The sequence below is a fragment of the Lottia gigantea genome, assembly GCF_000327385.1.
Source record: "Lottia gigantea unplaced genomic scaffold LOTGIsca_127, whole genome shotgun sequence".
Taxonomy (NCBI): domain Eukaryota; kingdom Metazoa; phylum Mollusca; class Gastropoda; family Lottiidae; genus Lottia; species Lottia gigantea.
In genome coordinates, this window is record NW_008707370.1 from 307,797 (window position 1) to 324,235 (window position 16,439).

At 34.5% G+C, this 16,439-nt stretch overlaps 2 protein-coding genes across 2 annotated transcripts; both read right to left on the reverse strand.

Annotated features, from left to right (window-relative positions):
- Positions 1-1,937: 1,937 nt before the first annotated feature.
- LOTGIDRAFT_237996 (hypothetical protein) lies at positions 1,938-4,013 on the reverse strand. Its single transcript, XM_009048697.1, has 3 exons — positions 3,898-4,013; positions 3,466-3,558; positions 1,938-2,921 (listed from the first exon to the last, which is right to left on the reverse strand). The coding sequence occupies exons 1-3, from the start codon at positions 3,947-3,949 to the stop codon at positions 2,479-2,481; spliced, it is 588 nt and encodes a 195-aa protein (XP_009046945.1). The 5' UTR covers positions 3,950-4,013; the 3' UTR covers positions 1,938-2,478.
- A 3,452-nt stretch (positions 4,014-7,465) lies between these two features.
- LOTGIDRAFT_138509 (hypothetical protein) lies at positions 7,466-11,572 on the reverse strand (the record flags this gene model as incomplete). Its single annotated transcript, XM_009048698.1, has 7 exons — positions 7,466-7,626; positions 8,321-8,561; positions 8,908-9,095; positions 9,467-9,644; positions 10,167-10,414; positions 10,743-10,817; positions 11,125-11,572. 7 exons carry the CDS (start codon positions 11,570-11,572, stop codon positions 7,466-7,468), a joined length of 1,539 nt encoding a protein of 512 aa, XP_009046946.1.
- Between the last annotated feature and the right edge of the window lie 4,867 nt (positions 11,573-16,439).

The following is a 16,439-nucleotide window of genomic DNA, read 5'->3' on the forward strand; positions in this document are numbered from 1 at the left end:
TCAGCCATAATTTTGTGAACATAATGTATATTTTCCAATTTTGAACCATTTTGGTTAAAGGTAGATAACTCTAGTTAAAATACACCATCGGTGGAAGGTGAGACGCTTGGTATCTATGCATTATGTACAGTATATTATAATCATAAGCCCTTTATCAAATAATTTCTCCTTTATTTCATACTCTGGCCCTTCTGCATGAAAAATGGATCTTTTGGAGGGAAACAGATCCCAAATTTTTTTTGAATTGCTTTAGAAGTACCTAAATGAATTTCCAAAGGAGGTAGATAGATCTTAATTTTGCTTGAAGCCAACTTTATCAGTTGTTTTGAGATGGACTGGGAGCATAGAATTTATAGATATTATGGTAAAAATTCTATTTAGATTTTTCTTCCACAAGGAGTAATTTATTTGATGAAGGGCTTCTAGTTTGTTTTTTAACTCAGCATTTTAAATATGCTGTTTTAATCTTTAGACACAAAAATTGGGCTTCAATTCTTGATAGCCGACTCAATGGCATTTAAAGAAGCAAGGTAAACAGCATTGGGTCCTCCCTGAGCTTAATTAAGCATCCTTGTGAATCTAAGAATAGCTTTGAGTCAGTTTTCAAGAATGTAACCTAGATCATAGGGTTATAGAATCTTCGAATCAAAACATTCCATTCTAGAATATAATATTTTGAATCACAAATGAGATATTTATCACTGTGATATGTAAAATTGGAAAAAGGGAACAATCAAAATATATTAGGCAGTACGGAATTCAAGGAGGTGCTTGGATTTAAAGGTACCAAAACTTACAGGAAAAAACATCTAGAAATCTGCTACCATCGGTAAGAAGCATCCAGAGGTTAAGAGATATACCGTATAATTGCGAATATAGTGCGCACCCTTAATGTCTGTACTGTTATTAGTTTTTGTAAAACATTCCATCACTTACTCTGTTAATTTAGGCAACTGTGTGTGAAGGTGTACCTCTCAAATCCCATCCAACTTAGCAGCACTATGCATTGTGAAGGTCGAACTAGATCGAATTTTATACTTTTTTCTGCTAACACACCTGTCCATCTTATCTGAAGCAGGTTTTCATAATACCAAACATTCTGAGTGATAGTACAAGACGAAGGTTTTAACCAAAATTATCCATAAAAATTGTCACAAGAAGGTTTTGATATGTCTAGTATATGGCCTATATGACAGGCTAATTTATCAGAAAACATTTTAATCTATGAAAAAGTATAGAATAATGGTTTAGGTTGTACCTTTAATTTGATGTTTTCCACCAATGTAATATAATGGATAATAATAATATGAATTCAGGCATATCCAATAATTGTGATATTTAGCATTATTATATTATACACATAATTCTTGTTATTTATTTGTAGATTATCAATATACAATAAAAACCCATTCCAGTTTATTATCTTTATTATACACCCTCAACAGGTGTATGTGTCGGGTACATCTATACACGTGTCGGGGGAAAAATTTTGCTGTAGGAAAGGCGGGGGAACAAATAAGGACCGACTGACTTTATGGGCGATAGCTGTCGATGTTTGAAAAAAATGAAGTTGATTCCATGCCTTCTGGCACGTATAAAACGTATAAAAATCATACTTTTTAATTCGTTAGAAAAAAATTTGGTGTGGTTCCATTGATTCTGCCACCAGAGACAATCTTTTCACAAGAAACATTCACAATCTGCGGTTTTGTCTTGTTATATAACTAGAACTGTGCATATACAATGGGATAGAGCCTCCAAGTAGTCAACGCCTTCTTGCCAATGCAGAAAATAGACAAAGCAAAAATATTATCTGCATTTTGATTTGATCGCTGACTGTTTCTGTCTGCCTTGAGGACACACGGTTCCGGAACGGTAAATATGTGTGATTCAGCACAGACATTGATGACATTTAGGGCGAATCAAAAGCTCGATGTATGGTGTGATTCTCTTTTTATCTAACATAAAACTACAAACAGGTGACAATGGACATGGATACAAAACGACAATATAGGCATACCTGTCACAGCGTATTTCTATTAGCGGGAAAAGGTCAGATTGTACAGTTTTGCGGAAGAATTATGTGCATGAAACTGTTACATGATTTCGAACAGTCATTTAATTGTGATGTATGCGAGCCGACGGAGAAATAACCAAGACTGCAGAACAGAAGCGCGAGCTCCGTAAAGCTCTCGACCACAGGGAGATTCCGCGAAAGAAACGACCTCATCAGTCATCATTGCACTGCTCTTGATATCCATCTTCAAAATAAAGTATGTGGTCATATTCGACTAACAACAGTAATATTTACATTTCAGTATACAGAATTGATCACTTTCTCTCTCAGATTTTGAGAGTGAATCTTAAAATGTGGAATAGGCTTTCTAGTATAAATCTGAGGTCCGTCACAGGTATGCCAACAGGTACGATAATACGTTACAACACATGACTAACAAAAACTAGTCTACAAAAAACAGATTACATTGGTGTTGATCCCTTGGATGTCGTCTGCGTATTCCATGTCATTTGGTTGGCTGCAGCCATATTGCTTCCTGCCAGTCCCATTCCCATTCCGTTCATCAGACCTGCTGCAGGTGGGACGGGACCACCACTACTGATCATCTGCGCATTGGGTGCTGGGAGTACTGGCATGGCGTTGCCTGATGAAGCTTTTGTTCCACTGATGGTGTTGGTGTTGAAGGCTGAACCAGTTTTAGCCATGGCGTTATTGGCGAGTGGAAGGACATAAGGGTTATATTGTGGCCATTGCATATTATTAAAGAGTGGCCATGTGTATCTCGCATTGGGTACCCATCTCCAGGTGATTGATGGTGGTTTGACCATTGGTGGAGGAGGAGTTGGTGGTAATGTTGGTGCTATTGGTTTTGGGCGGACATAGTTAGATTGGCCACCATTCATACCTACAAACATCAATAATTTAATGTAAACGTATGTACCTATAATAGCTAAAAAGAGACCAATTTCACATACCAATGACACGTATAAAAATTAAATCCTTTGCGTTCAGTTCAACATACACTTAACGAGGCAGCTAAGACTAGCGTCACTTGGGGATTAGCATTTTCGTGTTACCATTAGTTTATACCGATATTGTTGGTAATTAATCCACATTAATCCACTCGAAAATGTTAAGAGAGGTCCTGGTTTTTACTTCTAAAAAAGGGGTACCGGTACGCTGGAAAAGAGCCCTATAAGCCTACTCTTTTTCGATATCCCATCCGAACAATATGACGCTTTTACATGTTAGTCCCATCACTGACCAGAGGAAATGTTATATCTCGACCTATGCCGGAAACCCTATAACTAGCTATAGCAGGCAAGTGAAAAAGTGTCGAGCTTGTCGCAGTCCCCAATTTATTTATCGAGATGGTCAGAAATGGGTGGCTCTCATTATCTGTTAGTCAATTATTGTATTGCAAAAATTTAAAAAAAAATTAAACTTACCTCCTAACATAAGAAGGGGAAACATTTCTTCAAAACCGTCCATTCCAAACCCGATAAATCCTTCACTTACTCCACATAATAATAGATTTAAACCTAAAATAAGGCAGAAACAATGGTAATTCTCCATTCCACATAATGGGTTAAAAGAACTCGCTATACAGCTTCTTTTAGAAATGTCCCTGGGTTTTGTTTCATTATAAACCTAAACTGAAGCGTTTTCGTTAATTTCAAAATAACTTTTATCCATTATCAAACATGATTTTTTCCAAAAAACTATCTTGCAAAAATATTATCATAGTTTGTATGAAAAGTGTCCTGTCTGTATTTTAAGTCCATTCAATCTTATTTTCTGAAATTCTGAACATCCTATTCGTAAGAAATCTCAAACGTTGACATATTTTATGCAAAAGGGATAAGAATAAGATAACTTACCCAAAATATAGACCCCATATTGAGGAAAGCTGTTAAAAAAATTCATTTTCATTCCGAAACGAGCTACACGTGCTTCCTCGAGAGTGTCTGTGGTGTTACTGAGAAGCTTGGATCCTGTCTGACTAGAATTTCACATGATGTGTCCACCTTGCTCATCTGTATTCTTATAGACTGGTTCCTTCAACTGGATATCATCCATCATTTTACCACCTTACACCCTGAGAACTCGTTTCACTACTTAAATTTATTATTGTACATCGCAATTACCAGCAAAGACACCCAATTAATATAAAAAATTGTGGTTTTCTAGTTCTTTGAATTCATGTTATTGCACTTACGAGTTGTTTACGCCGTGCAGCTACCGATAAAACCCATTAAGTTGTTGATGTTAGTAAGTTTTTGATATGAACTCTACCTTACAGGTCAGATTTTGAGGGAACAAACAATACATCCCTTTCACTCTGTGTTAAGGAATTTTAAGATTGCAGTCGTATCCATGCGGTTGTCCTCAAGTGTATTTTAGAGCTCTTGTTGGTACAATTTCGAGGTGACAGATGATGCGAGAGCTTTTTTTGATACGGATTAAAGGCTTCCTCTAGTCGCTATTGAAGCCTCAAATACCCATTTAGTTGGCTAGGGGAAGTACTCAGGAGTAAATAATACTACACTTGAACACACAAGCGAAATTTCAATTTTTGAAGACATTTTTGAAACTTTTGCTAAATTGGGAACTTTTAACCAATTCTGTTGTATAAACAGACAAGAGGTTCACCATTACAGAAAACACCAAATAGAAAGACGGCTTATGTTTGTTTTCAGCCATCCGTTATTAAATGATGTTATAAACTTATGCCAGTTATTCAGGCGGTTTTCAAACTTGATGCATTATTAGATTTTAGGTAGTTATTATCTATCAAGGATGGTTAAAGTGTCATCTCTTTTGTTGTAAGGATTGGCAAGTTTAAAGACAAGTTAGAAATGAAATGAAATGAATGGAGTTTTACGTCCTGATTTTCTGCACCATGTGGACAAATGAAGACGGTAAAGACAAGTAAGAGATATATGATAAATAAACAAGCTGTGCACGCAAACAGAATGTAATGGACAATATCAGTCGGTCGAAAGGTAGAAAGGATCCTCAAGAACCTGAAAGTTAAGATTTTGCCTGACGCAAGGTCTTCCTTGGTCCCCCTTCAGCTGTAGTCTTTGTAGAACATTGATGTTATGATCGTTTAAGTTCTGGCTTTGACCATTGAAGCTTTGACTCGATGGATCTTTGGAAATCATGGATGTAATTGCGATTATTGTGACAAGATTGGTCTCAGAATAACTCGCTCAGGAGAGAAATTGCCTGGGGGAGACGAGGTTTGAAAACCTTTCAAGGGGATCTGGGGGAGGGGAGTGAATTCCAGATTCCAGATGGCACGAGATGACTGGTGACGCTGTTATCTATATTCTATAATTGAATGAAATTGCGAAAACCTGGATTGCCTTTTTGCACTTTGTAAATTCAAGAGTGTAAATGCACTTGTACAATGTCAATAACCTTTTTGATGCCAATACAACGTCAAAGTCGTTGTTAAAATTATACTCTGTGTCCAAGTTACCTATATTTTATGTAAATGGAAATTATTTTTGTCTAATATACTTATAATTTTGGCCATTCTGATGTTTGGTGACTTGTCCAACAATAAAACTGACAAGATAATTAGAGTACATATTTATGTTATCTTCTAAATATAAACATGAATAGAATAATAATTTCATTATAAACTACATTGCTATTTCATTCACAAGCACAGTTCAAAAGATCGTGGGAGAGTTTAATTTTATATAAGCACTTTATTACATAAGGTCCAAGATATCGGAGGAGACAATATATGCAAAGCGAAATGAAATTGAATCACGAAGTTTGTTTTCATAAGCCACCGTTCTGAATTTAACCGGCTTAACCTTTCTGTTCTTAACTTATTTCGCCAATCAAAAATTAGGTTTAAAATTCTGTTAATCTATCTCTATGCATTTTTTTTTTCATTTAAATGATATGTGTGTAACTCGTCAAAATAGAAAACAACTTTGGTCTGGTAGTATATTTCGCACTTTTCGTAACCTTATACAATATACGCAATCGGAACCAAAAACTGACGCGAATATTGGTATTGCTTATGTCATAAACTGATTAAAACTATATAAATTTTCGGGAAGGATCAGAGACGTCGATACTGAAAACAAGTCAAACTTGTTCAAATGTAGTAGCTTTGAATCAGGCCTATATTTGAAGAAAATGGACTAATTGCAATAGTACAGTTATTTTCGACGTGTAAACCTGAATTAGATGCATATTATAATTTATTTACGTCCCATTAACGCCGGATATTCGTCATTCAAGCCAGTAAAACCGGTTTGAGATACATATGTAATATTACTAATGAATATTTTTAACTTTTCAACATTATTTATTATTTTGACAGGTTAAAATGAGGTCAAAATTTGACTTCATTAAAGGTGAAAATATTCAAAGCTTTCCTTTTTTTTCTTGAGTGGAGATTGTTCAGGATTTAAATTCGTAAAAAAACGAAAGTTGGAAACAGTTATTAATGATTTCGAAAATATTCAATAGGGTTACGTTCTCTATATTTCATAGAACGTTTATTTGTGGAATTTTTTTTAAAGCTTTGAGATATGGCTCCACAGTTATTAATTCATTTATACCTAAAAATCTATGGTGAGCTCTGGAATTCCCGACCCCCCCCCCCCCCTCTCTCTCTCTTCCTTCCTCCCCCAGTAGAAAGGATAAATCGTATTGTGTCTACGTATGTCTACATTGTGACCTTATCTACTATAAAAGCCATTAGCACATAGATTATAACTACTCCATAGCACTAGAGAAATATGATATGGCTGATACATGGAATACAATGTGTTTTTGTGTTTATTGGTTTATTTTACATGTGAAAGTACATAGAGGATTATTGATTATATACACTATATTATATATTGTAAAATATTTACAAAGTAACAATAAGTATTGCATGTATACACGAATGTATTCCATCTTAACTGACGCAGTTTGGAATTGAAAAAAGAAATATTGCTTCTATTGAGTGCTAAGATGTGTTCTCCAACCATTAGGCATAACGATGACTAAAACGTTTCCCGGAAGTTACCGGTATCACATATTATGTACCAAATGATCGGTAACTCTGATGAAACACTTACGTTCCCCAGAATACATACGTCAACCAATAGACCCGGTGTTTTCAACTCCCCCACCCCCCTTATAAATCCTTACTATTTCGAGATTCTCTCTTAGGTTTTCTTGCAATATTTTTCATGCCGGAGAATATAGCCTGATTGAAGAGAAGTGCCTCATCCCTCCCCCGCACCACCCCCTATATGACTAATGAGGCGATTGGGTTCTCATTCTTCAACAAATTGTGCATTTGGAACATGTGTATGCACCAATCCCATTTCTTATACAATGTCTCAAATTCCACAATAGCTGTAACCGGTTTTTATGCAGTTAGTGCACATCGCTCCAAAATGTTATAACAAAACAAAAGATTTATTACAATGGTTGACCAAACGTCGAATTCAAATGTTGAGCAGGCGTCAGATCTACAACGCAAGGACTGGTAACTCGATGTGGACCCATCAAATAGTCTAACAAATAAGCCACCCCCGATCCCGTTGTCAGTCCCAAACTGTACGATAACGTCATAATATTACCTGGAAAAAACAAAGAAAAGAAATCTAGGTGACGATCATCATGTAACAAGAAATTAAAAGAAATTAACTTTCTTTTGACAAAAGTACACTTGCACAATCAAATGGTATCCTATTGTCAGTTAAGTATATCTTACGTGGTTAAGAAAACAAAAAAAAACACTAGGTTAACTTCCGTGTGATTTAAGTCCGAAACCTGCGCTCTCATATGATATCTGATTGTTATCTTATTTAAATTGACAGTGAAGTATATCGTAAAAGATGTATAATGTAAAAGATTTGGACTACATGGCAAGATTATTGACTAAATGCTTTAAAATAGCTATCATACAATTTCTCCTGTGTACTGCCTTATGTGATAGCTCAGACAATAGCTGTCGGTTAACCATCTGCTTGGCTAAAAGGCGCCGTAAGTTAAAATCTCCCTTATGGACAACCCAGTGACGATGAAATGCACAAAGGTGCACTAGGACCAAAATGGGTTATATGGCACCTGAACTCGATAAAAGTACGACGATGAAGCCGATACAATATTGCATATGGGTTATAACCACATCATATGATGCAAGATATATGTACAGTAATCTCAAATATAGCTGATACTTAAAATCATGAGCTGAACTTTAGCGCTGATCAATCGAGGAAGTCTTTCAATTGGCTCGATTCGGCCATCTAATTGTGTTAACGATATACTTACCACACAGTTCTCGTTGTTCATCAGGGACTCTAGATGGAGCTAGGATCATAGGAACACTACCAAAATAACCATTAGTAAGACCTAGTACAAGAGACAGCAGTAATGGCCATACATCACCAGATAACGTTGGGTGCTCTCTTGGTGTCACACATAACATCAACAGTGGTATGATCAACACGCGGCAGAATGTCGCTGCCACCAAACGACCGCGTGGCCAGTCATATGGTATTGAAGCAACTATCTAAAAAGAAGAATTAGTCCAATTTTAGTCGCAATTGTTACAAAAAAGTAGAATGTTCTTACAAAAGTAACACAATTGGCACAGAGATACTTTCTGAAAAAGATTTGCCAAAATGAAACCCATCCACTCAGAAAAGATTAACCAATGCAACGATAGTATTGCATGTTATTTGCTTATCAATGATATCAATGAATTGTGCATCACGTATACCTTTTTCAATCATGGGTTCTTCATTGCGAGGTTTGGCTATCATGGGCCTATTATAGATCATGCCGTCGATGCTGTTTAGGATGCAATCCACATCGACAAACGTTCAGTTCGTAGATATCTAAAGTCATCTTCTTACCTTTCCAAGAAAATCACAGCCGTTGAAAATTGCCATAATAATAATTGGCATCCAGCTTCCAAGTTTACAGCTGATGACCTCCGATTCTATACCGGGAAACAGACACAGGGTAACAAAATAAGCCAGACCAATAGATAACATGTAGGGCCAAACTGTTTTTGAAACTTCATATCTCATTCTTATACCCTCTGAAAGTAAACAAGCGGAGAAGTCGAACTTTAAATGGAGTTTAATATGAATCCACACAATACTCATGTACCATGAGTAAATATTTCGTAAGGAGAGTTTGTCTTTTGAGAATCGTGTGCAGCTCCAGCGACTTTTGTTCTTCTCGGAGTACGTTATACAGGATTTATGGAAACCAAAGATTGGAGTGTATATCTGAATAGATATAGAAATCATATAGATGATCCAGAACTATGAATAAACCACGCTTCATAACATTTATTCTTGATGTGCATTACTCCTAAATTGGCAGGTATGTTATCCGCGATGTTGTGGTCAAGTTGGAACAGTCGTATTGTAAAAACATATGGAAGAATGGTACAGGACAACTTACTCTTGATGCTTGAAACTTTTGGCACATGAACTTTATAACTTTGTCCTTGGAACATAACTCGTTCCTCGTTACTTCTCGTGATTTCTCGTACTGTATTCTCACTGTTACCAGAAGTACTACTATCAGCAGAACGTGATGTCGGTGATGTTGGACTCTGTATTATCAATACACCATATCTCTGGCCAGTTGATTGTTCCTGGAAATCTACCTAGAATGAATTAGGGGGTGATCTTACTCTCAATATGCAACAGCTAGATGCAAGATTTTGGTGAATCCGCTTCTTCGTCTGAAGACTAATGCTGCAATTTCAAATTCAAAACCTGTTTCCAACTAATTGTCCTATGATGGGATGACCAAATATTTTAAACATATGCCAACGATGAGGGTTTTTGTTTATAATACATTCTGTGGAATACACCGGATAATGCTTGGTTACCATACAGCTTTGGATACTGCAAAATTGACTCTAAAACTTTCTTGATAAATGCCGTTGTCAATTGGGGCACATGTTTTAGTGTGAAGTGAACTTTTTAGATGATAAACTAGATGCTTATGATTATTAAGTCCTCCGAAGCTACATGTAAATCATTCAAGAATGCGAGGAGGCGGTATCAACATTTCTGGAGTTGTGCATTAGCCAAAGACTTCAGCGTTGGAAAAATGCAGACGACAACATGCGGAGGATCTGATACAATCTTACTAAGCTTACTTCTTCTGTACAACCACCTCCTTTCGTGATCCCTCTCTGATCTTCTGGAACTCCAGCACTTTCACAAAGACTCACATAAAACCGGACGAATTCTGTTCTTCGAATGATATGAAAGACGATGAAGCAGACCCACAAGATAGAGATGGAGATGATGAAGAAGATGATGGTGTTGATCCTTTGATCGTTCAGTAAAGATTTGGTTATTATTCGATTCATTGAGATGATCAAACCAGCAGCACCTGAAAGAAAACGAATAGGAAAATCACTCTGTGGTCAATGTATCCATAAGGAAGAACAACATTCCAACCACTTAACACGTGTTGGGAACCACCATGAATGTGAAGACCATGCCCAGAACACCTATTGTTGTATCCCTCTAACTGCTCGAATTCTCATACAGTGGAGCGGCCAGGTATCTGTGACCTCACAGAGTAACTACACAGAGTTCAAATGAACTTTTATTATTAATATACAGGAACTGGTTCAACCAAGTCCACGGTCCAAAAAATATTTCTCGGAGAGGGGCCTTAACCCACTTAAGTCATTTAGTCTAACCACTATACCTACTTTCTCCTGTCATAACAGCTTGAGTATATCTTGATGGTAACATGCTGGTGAATCCATAGAAACTAGACTGTTGAACTGAAACAATATATAAAGTAACATTTAAAATCCAGTCACGAGTGTCCAAAAGAAATATATTACTAAAATAACACTGTTAATGCACCTCCCAGTTGACTGGTCGAACAATGATATCTGGTGTTCCAGGTTACAAACACCATTAAAATACTGTACCATATCTGTGGACTCAAAAAGGGATGCCAAATAATGCTACAGTGTTGTTGATTCAGTGTTTTACGCAGGGAATACGCTCACCTGACAAGCTTACAAGTTATGGTGTGGTCAAGAAGATATCTGGATTTTAACTATGAAAGAAAGGTGTCCTTACCTGTAGCTCCAATAGCAACTACAGCAACAGCAGTCAGCGTAACTTTATATCCGATATCCGGTGTAAACACTTGATACCACACATCACAAAGGGCGATAATCAATAACACCACAAACGACACGAGGTATCCAAACGTTATTCTAACAGGCATACTAAGTGCTTCCACCAGCACGTTATTAATACATACGCTGACAAACGCTACAATGATATAGGTCATACTCATGTCGAATATAATAGTACTATTAGGAAATCTGTTGTCATAATAGTCCACAGCAGTAATAAAACTATTGTACGGAAGCAGAAATCCAGCTCCCGCCAAAACTAAAGAGAGGTATATACAGCTACATGGATCACGTGGTGGATTAACTCTATCCTGATTGGCTGTTCGTCTTGGTCTTGTCGACGGCGACGACAACTGACAGTAGCCTCGAGTCAGGTTTTCATCCATCTTGTTATTTTATGTTGTTCCAACCATGACACACATTCCCTAAAAAATGCAAGACAAATAGTTATTTGGAGAGGTTCAATTGATGAAAATCGAAATGTAACCCTAAATAGGATTGTAAAGAAGTTTTCAAAAAAGAATTATATGTATCTGGGACACTGATAACATCAATTTGCACCATTTCCAAAAAGTGATTCTATCAGTGTCCCAGATACATATAAACAATTTAGAAAACCTCTTTACAATCCTATTTACCCACGATACTCCCATCATATAGGAACCTTTATTGTACTACCTTGTTCAACGCCATAACATGTTACCAATTAATTAACGCTTGTGTTTAATTTTCCGAACTGGTTAGAATCGATTTTTCATATTTTGCTCCGCTGAATATTAATGTCAAAGAACTAAGTCACATACTTTTGACGAGAAGTCATGCCTGGTAGGCTCCAATGTTATTGAAATTAAATTGCAATTTCATGTCATTTTTTGATACTTGTAGTCTACATTTTAATGTAAATAGTTTTCTACCAAAGGTCCGTCCCAAATGTAATATTTTTAATCCAATCAAAGCGTGTCATGTAGAACCCGATTCTTGATAAAGTAAGTGGATCAGTAGATTAATATGACAGCATCTTTGGGTTTCTTTATCCTTAATTCCTTAATTTATCTATAAACAGGTATTAAATAACACGTTTTGATTGGTTAAAAATAATATCATTGAGACGGGTAGAAAACTATTTAGATTATAATGTAGACTAAAAATATCAGGAAACCAACAATTGATTGTGCCCAGGATATCGTTCCAGACTCCTACACCATTATCAAGATGATTTTCACCAACACAAAGCACCATTCAATTGTAATTCCCTAGACTTTCCAAGTCATCTCTCCAATTTGTAATGCTCCATATACCGATAAACACAGAGTGACATTTCAAGGCGAGATAAATGTAAAATTAGAAAAAAGACAAAAAAACATAATTATGTATCGATTGATGCAGAAAACGACGAGCAAGAACATAATCTACAGACCATGTTAGTAATTTTCAAAATCAATATTATTTTCTTTCTGTTGTATTGACTTTGTTCAATGTATTGACATTTCATCCATCAAGTCACATCATATAAACTAGTCAATAGAAATTAAGGATAACAACAAAGCACTAGCAGTCCAATTGAAGGGGTTATCCACCGCAAATTGCAAAAGGTTGAATTGCTCTGATGTGCATCTCAGAAAGGTTGTCCTAATAACGTACTAAACGTTTCCCAAAATCCCATCACGCCAAAGTGGTCTGATTGCATATTTTGTAACTCGTGATTTAATCTATAACCCTGCATTTTTAGTGACATGGAATAAAGCGTCTAGTCGGATAGGACAATAAACCGAGGCCCCGTGTGTTACAGGCTGTGCACGTTAAAGAACCCTCGACAGTTGGAAATCGAAAAAGAGTAGGCTAATGCCGCTGTCCTGGCAAAATTTCCCTCATTGTACCCTGCATGGCGTTGCCCATCTTCATTAGCCATGGTGTGAAAGGTAGGACGTAAAACTCCATTCATTTCATTTAATTTTTTTTGCATTTTTAGTAACACAACTGAAGTGTTTAAACTAATATTTTCAAAGACTAAAAAAATAACCATGGAGGATTCCTTTCACAATCTGCTCACATAAAACCGTCTTGGCATTTTCCTTTTTCAGATTATCCCTATCTGTCAACAATTTGGTCCAATGAAAACAATCGGAACATATGGCTGCAACTGTCAAAATGCACTAACGGCACTAGCACCAACCTTTGCCTAGCTGCTGATAGCTGAAGTCAGAGGGAACAATAATCACATTACCGAAATACGTACTTCTTGGTGATTTTTTTTTTTTTTAACAAGAATTTGTTCGTAGATGTTTGAATAATCAGACTATCAAAGGTAAAGCTCAAATTTTGCAGATGTTACCATATTTTCTGACTATCTGACCAGCATTTGATAACAACTACCATCACTGAGGCTCGACATTGGAACATAATGATATTGCATGAACCACGGTTCCAGTATCGGGAATAACAAAATGACTGTTCGATCTTCATCAGTATTCTGATCAATATATCCAGCTTAGGTTATTGATTGACCGATTGACATTACGAAATGTATCTTTTTCAGAGATTCCACATACTCATTAATGTTATTTCTGTATCATAGGTATAGGTATTGGCAAATTATTAGATTTCCCTGGAATTCCGAACGCATGGATGTAACAGAAGCTTCTGCGACATTTTTTTAATTGTTTAGTTTTATGATTAAATGTAGGTTATTATAACTTCTCCTCGATGTACCAAACTTTCATATTTTTTAACTAAAGTAATTTTCCTTTGTAAGACTTTCATTTCATTTAAAATTGGCGGATGAAAGTCTAAAGTTTTAAGAACAAATGCACTGAAATGTACCCTAAAGAATAGAAAACTTGCGACATAGATTCGATTTCGAAATTTCTATGGATCTATAGCATCAGGAACCTGTCTGTGTTGCAGATCAAAAGCAATGGAATATCTTGTTCAAAAGTCTGAAAGCAATGCATCGATCAATGTCGACATGGAAAAATTTCATAATGGAAGTATTCTGATCGAGTTACTCTGACATGGCAACAGTATATATAAATATAAATGCGTGTCATATAAAATAAGGAAATGATGAATTTATGAATATTTTCCTTTTTATATGGAGTCAGACGTATCTCAAAAATAAAACCAAACGAATTTGCGTGTTAATTTTTGTTCGATTCTTGAATACTAGCATTTATATTGTGTATATAATATTCATTTTGTATTGTATATAACACTCCTTTGTATAGTTATATAATATTTATTTTGTACTGTATATAACATTCCTTTTTATAGTTACATAATATTCATTTTGTATTGTATATAACACTCCTTTTTATAGTTATATAATATTCATTTTGTATTGTATATAACACTCCTTTTTATAGTTATATAATATTCATTTTGTATTGTATATAACACTCCTTAGTATAGTTATATAATATTCATTTTGTATTGTATAAAACACTCCTTTGTATAGTTATATAATATTCATTTTGTATTGTATATAACACTCCTTTGTATAGTTATATAACATTCATTTTGTATTGTATATAACACCCCTTTGTATAGTTATATAATATTCATTTTGTACTGTATATTACACTCCTTTGTATAGTTATATAATATTCATTTTGTATTGTATATAACACTCCTTTGTATAGTTATATAATATTCATTTTGTATTGTATATAACACTCCTTTGTATAGTTATATAATATTCATTTTGTATTGTATATAACACTCCTTTGTATAGTTATATAATATTCATTTTGTATTGTATATAACACTCCTTTGTATAGTTATATAACATTCATTTTGTATTGTATATAACACTCCTTAGTATAGTTATATAATATTCATTTTGTATTGTATAAAACACTCCTTTGTATAGTTATATAATATTCATTTTGTATTGTATATAACACTCCTTTGTATAGTTATATAATATTCATATTGTATTGTATATAACACTCCTTTGTATAGTTATATAATATTCATTTTGTACTGTATATTACACTCCTTTGTATAGTTATATAATATTCATTTTGTATTGTATATAACACTCCTTTTTATAGTTATATAATATTCATTTTGTATTGTATATAACACTCCTTTGTATAGTTATATAATATTCATTTTGTATTGTATATAACACTCCTTTTTATAGTTATATAATATTCATTTTGTATTGTATATAACACTCCTTTGTATAGTTATATAATATTTATTTTGTATTGTATATAACACTCCTTAGTATAGTTATATAATATTCATTTTGTATTGTATAAAACACTCCTTTGTATAGTTATATAATATTCATTTTGTATTGTATATAACACTCCTTTGTATAGTTACATAATATTCATATTGTATTGTATATAACACTCCTTTGTATAGTTATATAATATTCATTTTGTATTGTATATAACACACCTTTGTATAGTTATATAATATTCATTTTGTACTGTGTATAACACTCCTTTGTATAGTTATATAATATTCATTTTGTACTGTGTATAACACTCCTTTGTATAGTTATATAATATTCATTTTGTATTGTATATAACACTCCTTTGTATAGTTATATAATATTCATTTTGTATTGTATATAACACTCCTTTGTATAGTTATATAACATTCATTTTGTACTGTGTATACTGTATCTAACACTCTTTTGTTTAGAATATATTTATTGTATATAACACTCGATTATATACTTTTGTATGGTGTATATAACTTAATTTTGTATAGTGTATACACAACTATTTTGGTAGTGTATAATTATATAAGTTTACATTAGTTTGTATGAATAAACCAAGTACCAACGACCCGAACCGCAAAACGAAACCCGAAAGCCGTATCAACATTTTTGCAAATCAAATCAAATCAGGTAGCAGCTTATGAACTTTTCACATGAGGAAGTATATCAATCATAAGTGAATCCATATTTCATAATGAAAATGAGAATGGTATAAAAGAATTGAATAAGACAACTGTGAGACAAAAGAGAAATTTATTAAAGGTTTCTGAGTGGGAAACGTCGCGAAAACATCCTGAAATCTATTTTTATTTTAGCGTGGTCAGGTCAGAAATAGAAGACCTTTTTGCCTTTTATGTACCAATGGAGAAACACATCAACAAAGTAATGGAAAATTATCTATGCTTCACAACAACTTTCATTCTTGAAATAATTCATTGAATGTTGACCTTGGTCGTAAGGAAATATCGTGTTTTCTGGAGGTTCGCAGACCGTTTCCAATATAAATTTAGGTCGAA

Excerpts from the sequence above, each read along its gene's own strand:
- LOTGIDRAFT_237996 (XM_009048697.1), bottom strand. The coding sequence starts at position 3,949 with ATGAAAATGAATTTTTTTAACAGCTTTCCTCAATATGGGGTCTATATT. Across the intron at positions 3,559-3,897 it reads ATATGGGGTCTATATTTTGG|GTTTAAATCTATTATTATGT; the intron begins GTAAGTTATCTT and ends GCCTTATTTTAG. Across the intron at positions 2,922-3,465 it reads TCCCCTTCTTATGTTAGGAG|GTATGAATGGTGGCCAATCT; the intron begins GTAAGTTTAATT and ends TGATGTTTGTAG.